Here is a 14,005-nt window from a genome sequence, read left to right on the forward strand (position 1 = left end):
CCAACATCTCAAGAGAGGTTTCAAGAACATTTTAATTGTTTGTTCTTCAACTCTGAAAACACGTGAATGAATTAATTCTGGTCTTTAAGAAGCATTGGCCTACAGTTTGGAATTTAGGGCCAAGCTATACATTTTTGAACCATCCATAAAACAGAAATTGTATGTTTAACCTCCGCTATTTTATACTGGTTTTTTTTATAACTCAAAAAGATTTAGATGAGATCTCCAGCCAATTAGGTTAGTTATATAATGAGTCAGCTTTGTCTAGTTTCATTAAATAAAGTTTACATGTCACCAAAAAACTAGTGGTAAATGTTTAAAATAATGCAACGTGAATCAGGCTGAATGTAATCTATTACATGAGCGATTATTTATGTGTTTTCACTCAAGACCTAAACTAATTTCAGTATTTAAGCAGATATAATATTGTGAAAAATTTGTAATAATTAATTCAGTATCCTCAACTGTAATTGTGTTGAATTCATATATTGATAATGTGCTGAAATCATTCGTAGGAGACAAATTAGTCCTGAAGAAATGAACTGATCGGTTTAGAAAACATCACTGGAAATACCGTTGACCTCAATAGTGAGTAACAGCGACACCCAGCGGCCGGATGCTGTGCGTACATCGGCTTAGTGTTACACGATCTGAATACGCGGCAGGTAACACACAATTACACAAACATGAGGTGAAAAGAAATGAATGGAGTGTTGGATTGGTTACCTGGAACCTCTCACTGAACTTGCTTTTGCTGTTTTACACATAATTATATAGCGCATTGACTTTCTCTTTGAAAAATGTCAACAGAAATGACGCCGCCCCGTTGGATGAAGTCTATTGTCATTCGATCTTTCTTGACAATAAAAACAAACAAAGCAATGATCCATTCCATTCCAGTCAACTTTGTCTGAGCACATGAAGTGCGGACTTGGGGTCCTTTTATTGCGCGGGGCCACAGTTCTTGAATGGAAACGAGGACGCGGCTTATTTTCCTCCCTCTGTTTCCCGTAGTGAGGCCCGCCCGGTTCCGTTCGGGCGTCAAACTCCTCCTCCGGGCGTCGCCTCTGTGCGAATCCAACGCACCCACGGAACGCCAATGGGAAGGTAGAACAACAGGTAGGCGTCCTCTGATCGCGTCCCTCCGGATAGTCGCTGTTTTCCGGGGAAAGTAGAGGACCCGCGCGCAGCATGAATGACACCTGAGACCCGACTTCCTAATGGTGAGCTCGGGTCACTTTCTGTTGGAGAGACGTCGGCCTGAGTTTCCTGTGGGCTTCGGTTGCTTTTGGCCGAGAGTCCGTTTCTTGACGTGTCGTTTGGAATTATTTTATTTGTTGAATCACACCGGGGGCGTCTCAATGTGGAAGGTAAGCGTGGTGGTTTCTTGCAGTGCAACCGCTCAGATTATAAACAAATGTAGCCTTTATTCTAAGATGCATCTTAAAGGTTGAAGTGCCAGGTTGCTAAATGTTGCACCGTGTTGTCCATTTCAGTGCAATGTTCTTCCATAAAAATAAATCTCAAATCAGGATATGACATTTGTCTTGCCATCTTGTGGTATCAGCTTGGTGTTGCATAAACCAAGGAGTGTAGCAATATCTATCCCACCACCATGTGACTCACGCCCATAACGCCTCCATCATATTCTTATGTAAGTGTGTGCTGTGTTTTAGGTCATCGGTATCTCTAGTCACCCTGAGCCCCTTTTGAATGTTAAACCTGTTCTCCACAGCTCGTTGATTTAAAGGAGTTTCTGTACCTCACCCTGTCGGACTGAAACATTTAACCAAAGGCCGAGGGATTCGAACCGCTGCCTCTCAATAAGGGTTTTCTGTCCTCCACAGATGCCATACTGTCCTCGGCGTTAAACTCTGTTCCTGTGGGATTAATTGGGAGAGGACACCCTGTGCCACAGCTGATCCCGGGAGGTCAGACGCTCTCTGACCCTGAGCTCCGTGCAGGCGGGCATGGAGGTCCTGCGGCGGCCCTCCGTGATGGCTGCTGAGGTCCTGGATGTGTTTGACCGATCGCTGACGGAGAAGGAGCTGGTGTCCCAGTCTAAAGCCCTGTGCAGGGACTACATACTGTCTAGACTCCACCAGAATGGACAGGGATGGTCCAAGACTGAACTCCACCTCTCTCCCTCAAGTGCAGCGCTCGCCGAGGTGTCTTTGGTGCTCCTCTGCCTTGGTAAGAGAAACACCGAAGAACTCCCAACCTCTCGACTGAATGAGCAATCGGCCTCAAGGGCCAAAGTTCTATCTTGTCCTGGCTTGTCCAAGCAGTTGCTTCCTTGTGTACTTTGAACCTCTCACACTCAGGAGAGTATTGCTCAAATAAGATGAAGAGGCCACATTCATTTGAATATAATTATTTGAACTACAGCAGAAGTGCACAACCCAGCAGACTTTAATTCCAAATATTTCGGGGGCCTTTTCATGCCTGTTTTGACCGATGATGCAGTGAAAGTGTCAGTCAGAGGACGCGGCGTCTAGACCCCTGACTAAAGACTAATGCGTGTGTGTGTGAAACACGGTGACTTTTCATTTGGATCTTAAAATAGTGTCGGAAAATGATTGATTATGTGTGATTATGTGTGCCAGATCAAAACATCTTGAGAAACCTCTCCAGGTAGGACTGAAAAGAACCTCATTGATGGATGTAATCATTAACTAATGATCAATTCAAATCAATCTTGGATTTAAGATTCAACAAAAGGTTGTTAATTCCATGCTACTGGGCTGTGTTAATTGTGTTTTTGTTTTTTGTTGAGCAAATTAAGAAAGCTCCAGAATGAAAGAATGATCATTCCTGCTCTCTGGAAAGGAATGCCGATTGAACCTAAAAAACAAATCTGCTACTCGACTTCTACGTGACGGTGGGCTGAAAGCAGAGATGACTCGACGCGGCCCGAAGAGGGAATTCACAATATAAAAAAAAAAAAATCTCAACTTGACTGATTCTCACATTGTGTGGCTGTTCCTACTTTTAACATCTTGAATGGTCGTGTTGTTCAGTGTGATTAGCTTGCGTTACCTGGACCGTCCTGCAAGGCAGAACTAACCCGTCTCTCTTGTTTCTGCCCGTGCTCTCCCTCTGTTACCTAGGCGACGAGCTGGAGTCCATACGGCCCAGTTTGTACAGGAACGTGGCGCGGCAGCTCAACATCTCTGTTGCCATGGAGAACATGGTTTCAGATGCCTTCATCGGCGTGGCAACGGAGATCTTCTCAACAGGTACACCGTCGCTGCTGCTGACGTAGCAACCTGTCGCCTGATAACTAGACCTGTTAAGACCTCAGCAAGCACCTGGTGGATTGCAGTAGAAATGAGTTTCAGACACGGATCGCCCAGAGAATGACCCAGTTAGGGCTCCTTCATGAGGTCGCGTGTCCCCTCGTGCTGATGACACAATGTTACGCTGGTTAGTCTTCTTTATGATGTTATGATGGATAATAAAGATGTGACATGAGCATGTTAAAGATGCTTCACCGCAGCCTTTGAAACGTGACGGAACGTGCAGCCAGCAATAACTTCCAATGGTCTGTTATCAGTCATGGGCTGTACGGTAAAGTAACAATAATGTCTTGTTACCGAACTTTAATTTCATTTAATTCACACTATTGTCCCAACGGAATAGTGTCAAGATACTAAACCAGTTACAAATAAGTTTTGTTCTTCGGTCTAATTACGGTAGATGATGAATTGTTTGCGTTGCCTCTTGGCCTTTTTAAAGTTGCCGTGACAGATTGTCTTTGTACACAATTTAAAGCAGCGCTGACATTGTCCAAAGGAAGACGTTGGTTCCATGTCCTCCGTGTGAGCCGGTGGGCTTCACGTAGATGCTCGCGCTGCTTTGTGACACGCAAACTTGAGCTCAAACTCTTCACGTTTCCGGGGAAAGATCAATAACCGATTAGCCTAATGTCACTTCCATGCCTGCTTCCTGAATGAACTTGTGCCCGTTTGGACGTCACAAGCTGTATTTGAAGAAAACTGCGTGGGATTCCTGCTGAAAAATAACAACGCGGTGAACCCAGGCTGCTCCAGCCTTCTGGGGCCCCTTGAAACCTGGATATAAATAGAAGAACGCAACGATGTTTGTTTTCCCTTCTGCCCGGAATATGTTCTATAACAACCTATTTAGCTTTTTATATTTCTGCCCTCAAGTTCTAACCGTGACCCAAAGCGAATGATAAGTCCAGTAAATCTAAGCATTTCTTTATTTTTTTGATGCAGCCGTCTGTACCGCTCAGTAAACAATCAACGCGACTTGTCTCTCCTCCATCTATCTTTGCCTCCCGCCCACTTCTGTTCCTCCTCTTCTCCAGCTTTATCCCTGACAATCTCCTCGCTATTCTCGGCCTGCTCCTCAGCAAGGGAGTGAGATGTGACGTGCTCCGACAGCTTCCATGGACATTTATCTCGTTTAAGCCTGTCAGAGCTCTCTCTCTCTCTCTCTCTCTCTCCCTCCATCCATCCCCTTATAGCCTCAGCCAGACAACAATGTGAGCCGGCCTAAGGAGGCTAATGCCATTAGACCGCGCTGCATCACTGATGGCTGTAAGAACAGGCCCTGCTGCCCTGGAAACTAAACCTAGAAAGGGCTGGATACGATCAATTAACGGACCGGATTGTTTCTGCGTGTCCACCCACCCGCAGGCAAGCGTGAGCTCCCACGGTTCGGTTTAGAAACCGGTCTCTAAGACATCGTATCAGCCCCAATAACACAAATGCACTGGTTTATTTCAGTTAAAGGTCCACCGACCGCATCATTGAATGTGAAATGGGGAATCAGCGCGGCACACGTGCAAACAGAAAAATAGGTCTTTGCTTCTTGATTTTGGTCGGGAAAATTCTACCTCCTGTACAGGACCGAAGCTCAGGCTTTCTCCACAAAGGGGGATCCGAAGTGAGAGCGTCGTAAAAACACGCTGCTCTGTGACGGACTTGCCCACAGACGCGGGTGAGGATGCTAACGTGGTGTTTCCCCCGCTGCAGGGATCACATGGGGAAAGGTGGTGTCCATGTATGCAGTAGCCGGAGCCCTGGCGGTGGACTGTGTCCGTCAGGGCCACCCAGCCACCGTTCACATCTTGGTGGCCAGTCTGGGACAGTTTGTCCGCAAGTTTCTGGTCCCCTGGCTGAAGAGACGGGGAGGATGGGTATGTAGTTGTGTATATCTTCGAGAACTTCCCCCCCCATGATGAACGATGTCTGGTGTTTTTTACTCGCTGTTGCTTTACGCCACAGCTGTCATGCATACTTGAGCTCCGCTGGTCAGTTTGAGGAGAGTTGCGTGTAACGTGCAGCTCACACACTGTTCCCGTTGTTTTTTGTTTCTGAAGAAATGCGCAGCACTTTATTTATCAAAAGACCAACTTTCCATTAAGATACGATTCGTTTTCTTGTCCTTTATCAGGCGGAGATGTGTAAATGTGTGTTGAAGAAGGATCTTCCCCCGGAGCACCACTGGCTGTCGTCTGCAATGGATTCCCTGAAATACTTCCTCACCGCGCTGTACGTCTGCGTCATGAAGGAGCCGTGAACGAGCGCAGGGACCAGGTTCTATCTCAAGACTTATTTATAACAATGGATGGAGTCGAGATGGCCGCCGTGCCGCCCGGCGCCGAATAGCCAATCAGCAAATGTTTCATCGGCATCGTGTGTTTGCGTCCTCAACAGGTGATTACCTCCAGCCAAAGCGTAGTCACTGTGGTGTTTAAGGGCATAAAGAGCCAGGAAAAGGTGTGTGTGTGTTCCCCTCCGCCTCCTCTCTCCGCGCTGCTGCAGAAAAACGGGCTTTGTAGCAGGTTTTTTTTTTCTTGTGCGTGGCGGTTTTCAGGTTGCACCCGAGAGAGAAACCCTTTCACGCTTTTGATTCCATGTGTGTCTCTGTAAATACGCCCGAGGGAGAAATGAAAGCGTCAGCCACACTCGAGATGAGAGTTGATCCTCAGCTGGCTGAGGCTCCAGAGTATTCTGCGCCTGCAAAAGACGTCCATCACGTGGTGATTTACGCTGTTGTTCTTCGCCGTGACCGCACAAGCAGCGTCTCCACCAGGATTAAAGTTTCTGCTACGCTTTGAGAAACTATTGGAACAAGAAACGTTTGGTCTCATCTTTGTCCAAAGAAGATACTTATTGCATCCACATTGGTTTGGTGCAATTAATTTTCTTTTTTAAATCTGTAAATGTATATTTTTTTGGATTATGAGTAACGATTGAAGCCCCTTCAGTATACAGACAGGATGATTGTGTTGCATGTTTGATGGGTTTCACTTTAACATTGTTAATTTATAAATATGTCTCAATGTCTTTTTTTTTTTTTTTTTTTTTACATCCTTAATAAACCTAAAATCTTAACACGCACTGTGGATTCTTATTACACTCAATCCCACCGATCTTATTTACATGTCACACCCGACCCCCCCGACCCCCCATTCAGAATCATAGACCTGATGCAAAAGAGCAATAACAGCCTTCATGTTTCAACCTGCCTACATAAACGTTAGGATTACAATTCATGAAGACAAAATAAAAATCATAGGTTAAATAACTTTAATTTCTCTTATTGCTCCCATAGACTTACATGTATATGAACCGGTCTACTGAACGACATACAATGATCCTGCTGAGTCACATGAAAGGATCTTCAGACCCACTGTTGTTTTTCGGGCTCAGACAAGTAGTTGAGCTTCCGGTCTTAAAATAGTGCAACCGGTTAGAGAGAAGAGGAAACCTTAATCAGCATTAATTCATCAGTGCTTTATGAGCTTTACAGCTCAGAGAATAACTATCCAGGCAATACATATTAAGATAAGGCAAATACCCATTCTAAAGCAAGGCCCTCCGGTGCAATATATTATATTTATTTTTAGATTAAAAAGGTTTTTCTCTGGAGTTTAGACCTCTAGTGGTAGTCTCACTCTGTTCCTCTGACCTGCCGGTGGTGGTAAAACCAACATACGAAGAAATATGTAAGCCGAAGCGTGCGGATAATCATGTTTTGGAAAATAAAGCTTGACGTAAACTCCACGGGACCTTTTGACAGTAACATTAAATCTAGCTTTGAAGTGCCTTATACAACTTCCCGTTTTTTCATGTATTGTATTAATGTAGAACTCAAACTGTTTATTTGATGAACCCTGATCATCCACAATGTCCCCTTATTGGAGAAACATTTATCCTTCTTGGAAAGTGCTTCTAAGTAAAGGCAGCCTGCCGACGGTAGGTGATGTGCAAGTGCTGCATCAGTGGTTCGTTATCTGTTGCCATGGAAACTGTCTGCTCCAGCCTCCCATCTGGTCGGAGCTGAATCACTCTAGAAACCTGAAAGATGGAGGAGAGCAGGCGAGGTCACCGAAACCATAAAGGAGGAAATGATATTTCATTGATCCCTAAATGTTTGTGCTGGCGGGTGGGAAGTGTTGTTTCACTGATTCAACTTCAGCAAATAAATCAGATTACAATCTTACCTTTTGTACATGCGGCTCTCTGGCAAAGGAGACTCTGGCCAGCGCCTGGCTCTGCAGGTTCAGCTGCTGCCCTGTCAGCTCCCCCTCCTCGATCTCCACCAGACCTGCAGGCCAACGCACACGGCCACGTTTCTGCGTCATGCCTGGACTTTCAGTGCGGCCATGAATCACGTCTGATATAATGAATGCACAATGACCCCGCACGCTCTATTTGGAATATACACATGCTCATCCCCATCACGATAATCCCTTTTTTTTTCTCTTTTTTTTTTTAAATGACAAAATACAAGCAGCAGCGGCCTGGTCGACAGAAAAGAGGAGACCTCCGGCTGACGTGTACGTAAGTACCCGAGTTCTGTGCGATCATGAAGGCCACTCTGTTGGATCCCGGCTGCATTCGAATGAAGCCACACTCCCTGTGCAGAGGCTTCTTGTTCTCCGCGTGGAAGGCATTGAACCTGTAAAACACATTGACGGGCGGTTCGATCAGCTATTTTAGCCGTCGGTGACGCTCGGTGGACGGCAGCGTCGTTCTCAAATCAGGGAGGGCTTCAAAACTCGTTAATCAAAGCGTTAATCTTCAAAGTCCGTTCACAAAACAACTTACATAAAGTTGATGACTGGTTGTCCCACGTGGCTGAAGGTCAGTGTCTCTGTGTAGCGGAAAGGTTTGATGGTCGTAAAACAGCCCTCGCCGGGTTCATCCGACTCCCAGGTACCCAGCAGCCAGTCCAGAGGGAGGAGGGCCGGGTTCAGATCCGCTGAAACACAGAGCAAACTAATTTGATATGAGCTGATGATGGGTGATACCACTCACTTTATTTGATTCAAATATCCTGGCATCACTCACCGTTAATAGCAAGTTTGAATTTATTTATTCCAACAATAAATTATTTTGTAGCATTTGGAATATGATGGGGGGGGGGGATTCCTTTTCTATTAACATGGATGTTTCTTCCTTTTCTAATGTCATCTTGTCTTTTTTAATCTTTCTTTGTCTGGTTCATTATCGCCTTCCATGTAACGTTAAATCACTTTATACTTTAAAATACACTACACATGGTGACTGGAGGAATGGGAGTGAGCGCCTCCGGACCAGCGGGGGGCGGTAATGGTCATATTGGTCAGACACCGGAAGACGACGGCTGCGCGTGCGCGTAGGAAGGTGACTGCTCCTCGATCACAGGTACGGAGGTAGAAACTGCGCGAACAACCCGCAGTGTGGGTTCGTCTCACACGCTCTGAGCAGCAAACGGAAGCCGTCAAACGCACACGGATCCACCTCCGTTGGCTGACACACGTTCGCTCACACGCGACGTTACGGCTGTTTCTGGCAGTGGTTGAACGATGAATCGCACGGAGCTTCAGTTGGATGTGAAAGCAGGGTTGCATGACGAGAACATGCACGCTCAAGGACACATTTGCATCTCGACCTTTGAGTAAATGATTCATTTAAGTTCTAAAGTGATGTACTTCATGCTTAACGTGGATTTCAGTGCGCTGTGGTCACTGTGACATTGTAGCATCAAACCGTTGACATTGCTTAAATACGTAACGTGTGTTGATCCCATAAGTGATGTAAAGCGTAACCATCGTCCTACCTGTGTTGTTTGAAGGACACGCCATTAATTAACCGAGCAGCAGGCGACCGAAGATGAACAAATCAAATCAAACAGAGATGAAATGACAGGAAGCGAACACCGCGTCTGCGTTGAGCGGATGTGACGTAGCTTTATTAATGGGCAGCAGCGCATCATGGGAATTGTAGTTCAGGCAGTTAACAGGCGTTTTAACCCTTTTCTGAAATCCTTTCTTACTGTTGTCACACAATGAGGCGAGAGGAGTATTTGACAAATCAAGGCACACTTTATTGACATACTTCAGCAGCCTCAGCACAGACCACATATAATATCTGCTCTGATTTTAAATCCGTCCTACATACATGGACACTGCATATTTACTTCTTATCCACAAATGAATGAGTACAGGGTGAGAGGCCAGGGAATGTGCCCTCTTAAACCTTGCTCTTTTTGCAGTTCTTCAGAGCGTCTGCCAGGGCGTGCAGGGCCATGTCGACGTTAGACTTCTCACAGTTGTATCCCATCAATCCGATCCGTATCACCTGATGAACAGGGAGGTGTAGAGTGCAGTGCATTAGGATGCTAGAAAGCTGTACAGACACCACGCCAACGCCACGGCACATGTTTGTATCTGATTGAATTAGTTGATTCTAGATTAACTAATTCTATTTTAAAATGTGTCTGGATTGGTTAGTTAACTTAAGCAGATGGGAATTAGTATGTAAAATATGGGAATAAACGTGAGGATTACGTTTATTATGTTAACACATACTAATAAGTCTCAGTGCAAAGATACCGAGACCGACGGCCACAACTAGAATATCTAGCTGAAGATCATCTGATGACCATGAGCATGACAATAATGCCCTGGTTTGTCTTCTGTACAGAGAGGAATAGCTGCAACCCACCATGCCGATGGAAGGGCCCAGGCCTCCAGTCATCTCCATCTGGTGGTGTTTCATGATGTAGGCCAGCAACTCCCTCCAGTTGTAGCCGTCGGGTATGGCGATGGTGGTGACGGAGGGAAGCCTCAAGTCCTGCGGGATGTTTTTGAAATGACTGTTGTTAACAAGTTGCTACGACAGCACACAGTTTATTATTTTTGTTTGTTATGTGTCCAGTCATTTTCAGTGTCCTGTACTGCAGCAGAAAAAGCCCAGTCTGCAGTTTCATTTTTAAGTCTACCGTACCGCTTCAGGAATGAAGAGCTTGAGGCCCAAGTCCCCCAGGCCCCTGTACAGGTAGCCTGCCACCTCCTTGTGTTTCCTCCAGGACTCCTCCAGCCCCTAGAGGGTGACAAAGATTGACAAGAGTTATGTGAGAATCAGACGGGAGGTTAAGAGGGGACTTTGCCAACAGTACCAAGTCTAAACTACAGCACCACTAAAGGCTAATTCAAAGAGCTAAGTCAATTTTCAAGAAAAGATAAAACACTGCCTCTCTAAAGATGTAATGATATGTAGGTCAAAGATTCATATCTACTGCCAATAAAAGCAACACGCGTTATTGCGGAAAAAGAAAATGACAATTCTGCGCGATCAATGATTTGTATATTATAGTTTCTCATTTTTTACCTTCTCAGCAATGATTGCCAGACTCTCCCTCAGGGCAAAGAATCCAGAAACTGGACCAGTGTGGTGGTACCTAACCATCAATGACACCCCAAAAATACCAAATGTATAAGTAAATCATTTCTAATAATAGAAATGAAGATCAATCTAAACTTGTGGTCTCACATACTAGTCGGAGCACATTCTATGCGATATAAAGAGAATATGCATTTAGTCAATTGGCTGCATTGAACTCACAGTCTGGCTGGTTGGCCATCACAACCCCAGTAGTTGGACAAATGTGTCATATCAAAGAGGTAGGACACTGGCTTTGTTTTCCTGTTAAACATCTTGTGGCTGTGAGGGGTAACAAAGAGTCAAGGAGATGCTTGTTGTGACACTTGTGCACTCGTATATGGAAACAGGCATGCAGAAGGTCCCCCCCACCATGCTCTCTCGCTGAAGGAGATCGGCGCCGTGCCGGGAGGCGCATTCAGGGCCTTCTGAGAGCCACTGTACAGGATGTCGATATCTGAGGACAGCGAAAGACAGCGACGTCACGCAAACAAACGCGGAGCGTGCGACAGAAATGAATCCGTTGTCACTCATTGCCTCACTTTGCTTGTCCATAAAAATTGGGGCCGCGCCAAGAGATGCAACCGTGTCAACCAGGAACAGGCAGTTATGTCTGCGGGAGATAAGAGCGCATTGAGAGACGTCACATGATATCCGGTCACATCCAGTTTTGCACCCTAAGCAAACACTTCAGGCTCACTTTCTGCAAATGTCTCCAATCCCATCTACTGGGTGACAGAGGCCAGCGGAGGACTCCCCATGCGTGAGGAAAAACAGGACAGGCTTGTGTTTTTTGACAGCCTAGAAAAATAGGTTTAAAAAAAGGGGTTTAATCACATATACGGGCCGGTGCAATGCTCCATAGATTTAGTAAATGATGGGCTTCTACCTGTTCAATCTCCTTATTGCTGAAATATCCTCCAGGTGCTTTGACCATTCTATGTACATTGGCACCTACAGGCAGATAAAGAGACAGACGGATGCACTGAGAGGACACACAGCCATTGTAGATGTAGTCGTGCATCTTCTACGGAGAGCCAATGCTCGCGTGCGTGAAACTGTGCGTAAGCACGTACCCATTCTTTCGGCAATTTCCGCTACGCGCTCTCCCCAGATTCCGTTAACGGCAACGAGCACGCTCTCTCCGGGCTCCACCGCATTGAAGACGGCGCACTCCATGGCCGCGTGCCCGGAGCCACTCATAGCTATCGTCATGTTGTTCTCCGTCTGAAAGATGTACTGGATCCCTCGTTGGATGTCATTCATGATCTAGGACACACAATGTTACGCTTAATCGGTCACTGTTGTTGCCAAAAATGGCACTCAGTGGTTTCAATACGTGTGTACACAGCACACGCAATTACGCACAAAGTACAATTCCCTGAATATTTATTTGGTTTGTCCTGAATGTGATCTGGACATGAATAATTAATTGATGTACCACTGACATTGTGATGGAATTGTATCTGATAATACTGACATTTCAGTGGTAAAAAACAATATTTGACCAAATGTATTAAATAAGAATGTAATGAAAGTAGCGTCTTCACATTAAACCCAGCCAAGTATATTTGTTAAATAAAGAAATCCCTCAAGGTACATTTCTTTCAGACACGCACGCGACTTCAAATAAACTTCATTATTCCACTTTGTGTGCTTATTTTCAGCCCCAATTAAAATCCCACACACAACCTAACTCAGTTCGTTGGTATATCAAACAAAGCGTTTACCGTGTACATTTCTGGATGCAGGTGGCCGATTATCGGTCTGCCCTGTGCTGCTAAGATACGCGGAGGAACGTTTGAGGGTCCCGGTCCGAACAGGTAACGCAGTGGAACTTCCAGCGGCCGGAGCATGCATGCTGGCGGCGGGATGGTGACGCAGGACATCGACCGGTCCAGGCGCTGCAGAAGAGGCGCGCTCCTCGCGGCCAGCTGGCTGTCGAAGGCCGCGGCTGCCTGCTGGGCGAGCGGCGCACTCCGGCGCAACAAAGCCCGCTGCATCACTCGTGCTCTCGTAGTCCCGGAGAAGCCTGCAACCGGGTGGGATCACCACCGACAGCCTGAGAACCTGTCTGTACGTTTTTTGGTGACTATTTAAAAACAAACAGGTCTTTGACCTTTTGGCCACGGGGCGGTGTGCCTGACAGCCAACCCGGCCCTTGACTTCGGGGGCTGGCAATACAATGACCAATCACATGGGAAATAACAAAACTGTGACCTAAGTGGGTTAACTTATAGCAACAATACAGTACATGCATGAGGCACGCAGGGCTTTGTTTTGGAGGAGGCTGTGAACATATAAATCATGGTTCATCATTTTGTTGTCCAGCCCGAAAAGTGTCCATAAAGCGCCTTCAAATGCTGCATGTGTGTGTAGATTTCTAAAAATCATTTCCTAGGCGTTCGTACTCGATAACTATAACACCAAGAGTCATCGGTTTGGTTGCAGTTTGAATCCAGCATTGTTATTCAGGGTTTGATTACTTGGCTTTTATGTGAAAGTGAGGACTTTTGGCAGCTTGGAACCGGTTGAGGTCAGTTTGGGGCTGGTTAGTTTTGTCTGTCCCTTCAGACACGGCAGCATTGCGTTTGTAAAGAGGAGTCTCCTCTCAGAGAGCCAATCTGCTCTTTGAGAGGAGGAACAAACACTCCGGGAAGCTGCTACTTTTTTTTATTTTCTAGTGTGCATAAGCGTAAAGTAGCATTTAGTAGAGTTTTGGTCCATCATATGCTCTTTTCTATTTGTTGTGTTTTCTTATTTCACAGGTTTTCCAAATGTAATTTTGAAAAAGACGAATTGGGCTCAAGGGTTTTTACCCACAAAGGGTAGAATGTTTGTAATTCCATTATTGATTGTTTAGAAATATAGATTTAAATGAACTGCAGTTGAGACTGACAACTGCTCTCGATCTCAAATTGGATTTTTATTTGTGTAAAGTGTGAAAGAAAGACAGTATTTTCCATGGTTTGCTGATTTGTATCTAACGTGTAAGTTGTCAAAAAACACACTTTAGGTGACAACAACAACTATGTTGATCAAAGATCAAATCAACGTGTCCTCTTTCAGTTTTGGGTGACACACGCCTTTATTTTGATCTACTTTTATCTCTCCAGATTTATTTTAATGTCTGCGCAGAGCTGTCTGATTATTGATGCTGTTGTGTCTTGTAATGTTTTAGGGATGTTACGATTGAAAGAGGTGAAAATGACAACGTACAATCCATCCAGGTCAAACATTTACATTAACAAAGATGTATTCGGATCAAGGGTTATTTTATTTTGTATTTGGAATATTTTGACAATCTGACCGGGAAACTA

General features: G+C 45.4%; 3 protein-coding genes and 1 long non-coding RNA gene across 5 annotated transcripts; 2 read left to right on the forward strand and 2 right to left on the reverse strand.

Annotated features, from left to right (window-relative positions):
* Positions 1-1,031: 1,031 nt before the first annotated feature.
* Positions 1,032-6,374, forward strand: LOC120815751 (bcl-2-related ovarian killer protein homolog A). Of its 2 annotated transcripts, none has more exons than XM_040170682.2 (5): positions 1,032-1,370; positions 1,848-2,193; positions 3,111-3,239; positions 5,004-5,167; positions 5,425-6,374. In XM_040170682.2, the coding sequence occupies exons 2-5, from the start codon at positions 1,971-1,973 to the stop codon at positions 5,548-5,550; spliced, it is 642 nt and encodes a 213-aa protein (XP_040026616.1). In that variant the 5' UTR covers positions 1,032-1,370; positions 1,848-1,970; the 3' UTR covers positions 5,551-6,374. The 2 variants fall into 2 exon arrangements, with proteins under 2 accessions (XP_040026616.1, XP_040026618.1); XM_040170684.2 differs by having other exon boundaries at positions 1,040-1,223.
* A 172-nt stretch (positions 6,375-6,546) lies between these two features.
* thap4 (THAP domain containing 4) lies at positions 6,547-9,242 on the reverse strand. Its single transcript, XM_040170685.2, has 5 exons — positions 9,082-9,242; positions 8,088-8,241; positions 7,829-7,938; positions 7,481-7,584; positions 6,547-7,334 (listed from the first exon to the last, which is right to left on the reverse strand). The coding sequence occupies exons 1-5, from the start codon at positions 9,104-9,106 to the stop codon at positions 7,209-7,211; spliced, it is 519 nt and encodes a 172-aa protein (XP_040026619.2). The 5' UTR covers positions 9,107-9,242; the 3' UTR covers positions 6,547-7,208.
* LOC120815753 (uncharacterized) lies at positions 8,614-10,582 on the forward strand. The gene is made up of 2 exons (XR_005711766.2): positions 8,614-8,919; positions 9,948-10,582. It is a non-coding gene; the product is annotated as an uncharacterized LOC120815753 (long non-coding RNA).
* agxtb (alanine--glyoxylate and serine--pyruvate aminotransferase b) lies at positions 9,327-12,817 on the reverse strand. Its single transcript, XM_040170680.2, has 11 exons — positions 12,416-12,817; positions 11,762-11,954; positions 11,575-11,639; positions 11,386-11,486; positions 11,228-11,298; positions 11,058-11,142; positions 10,869-10,967; positions 10,635-10,704; positions 10,251-10,346; positions 9,969-10,097; positions 9,327-9,602 (listed from the first exon to the last, which is right to left on the reverse strand). The coding sequence occupies exons 1-11, from the start codon at positions 12,686-12,688 to the stop codon at positions 9,495-9,497; spliced, it is 1,290 nt and encodes a 429-aa protein (XP_040026614.1). The 5' UTR covers positions 12,689-12,817; the 3' UTR covers positions 9,327-9,494.
* Between the last annotated feature and the right edge of the window lie 1,188 nt (positions 12,818-14,005).

This window comes from Gasterosteus aculeatus, chromosome 3, assembly GCF_964276395.1.
Source record: "Gasterosteus aculeatus chromosome 3, fGasAcu3.hap1.1, whole genome shotgun sequence".
Taxonomy (NCBI): Eukaryota; Metazoa; Chordata; class Actinopteri; order Perciformes; family Gasterosteidae; genus Gasterosteus; species Gasterosteus aculeatus.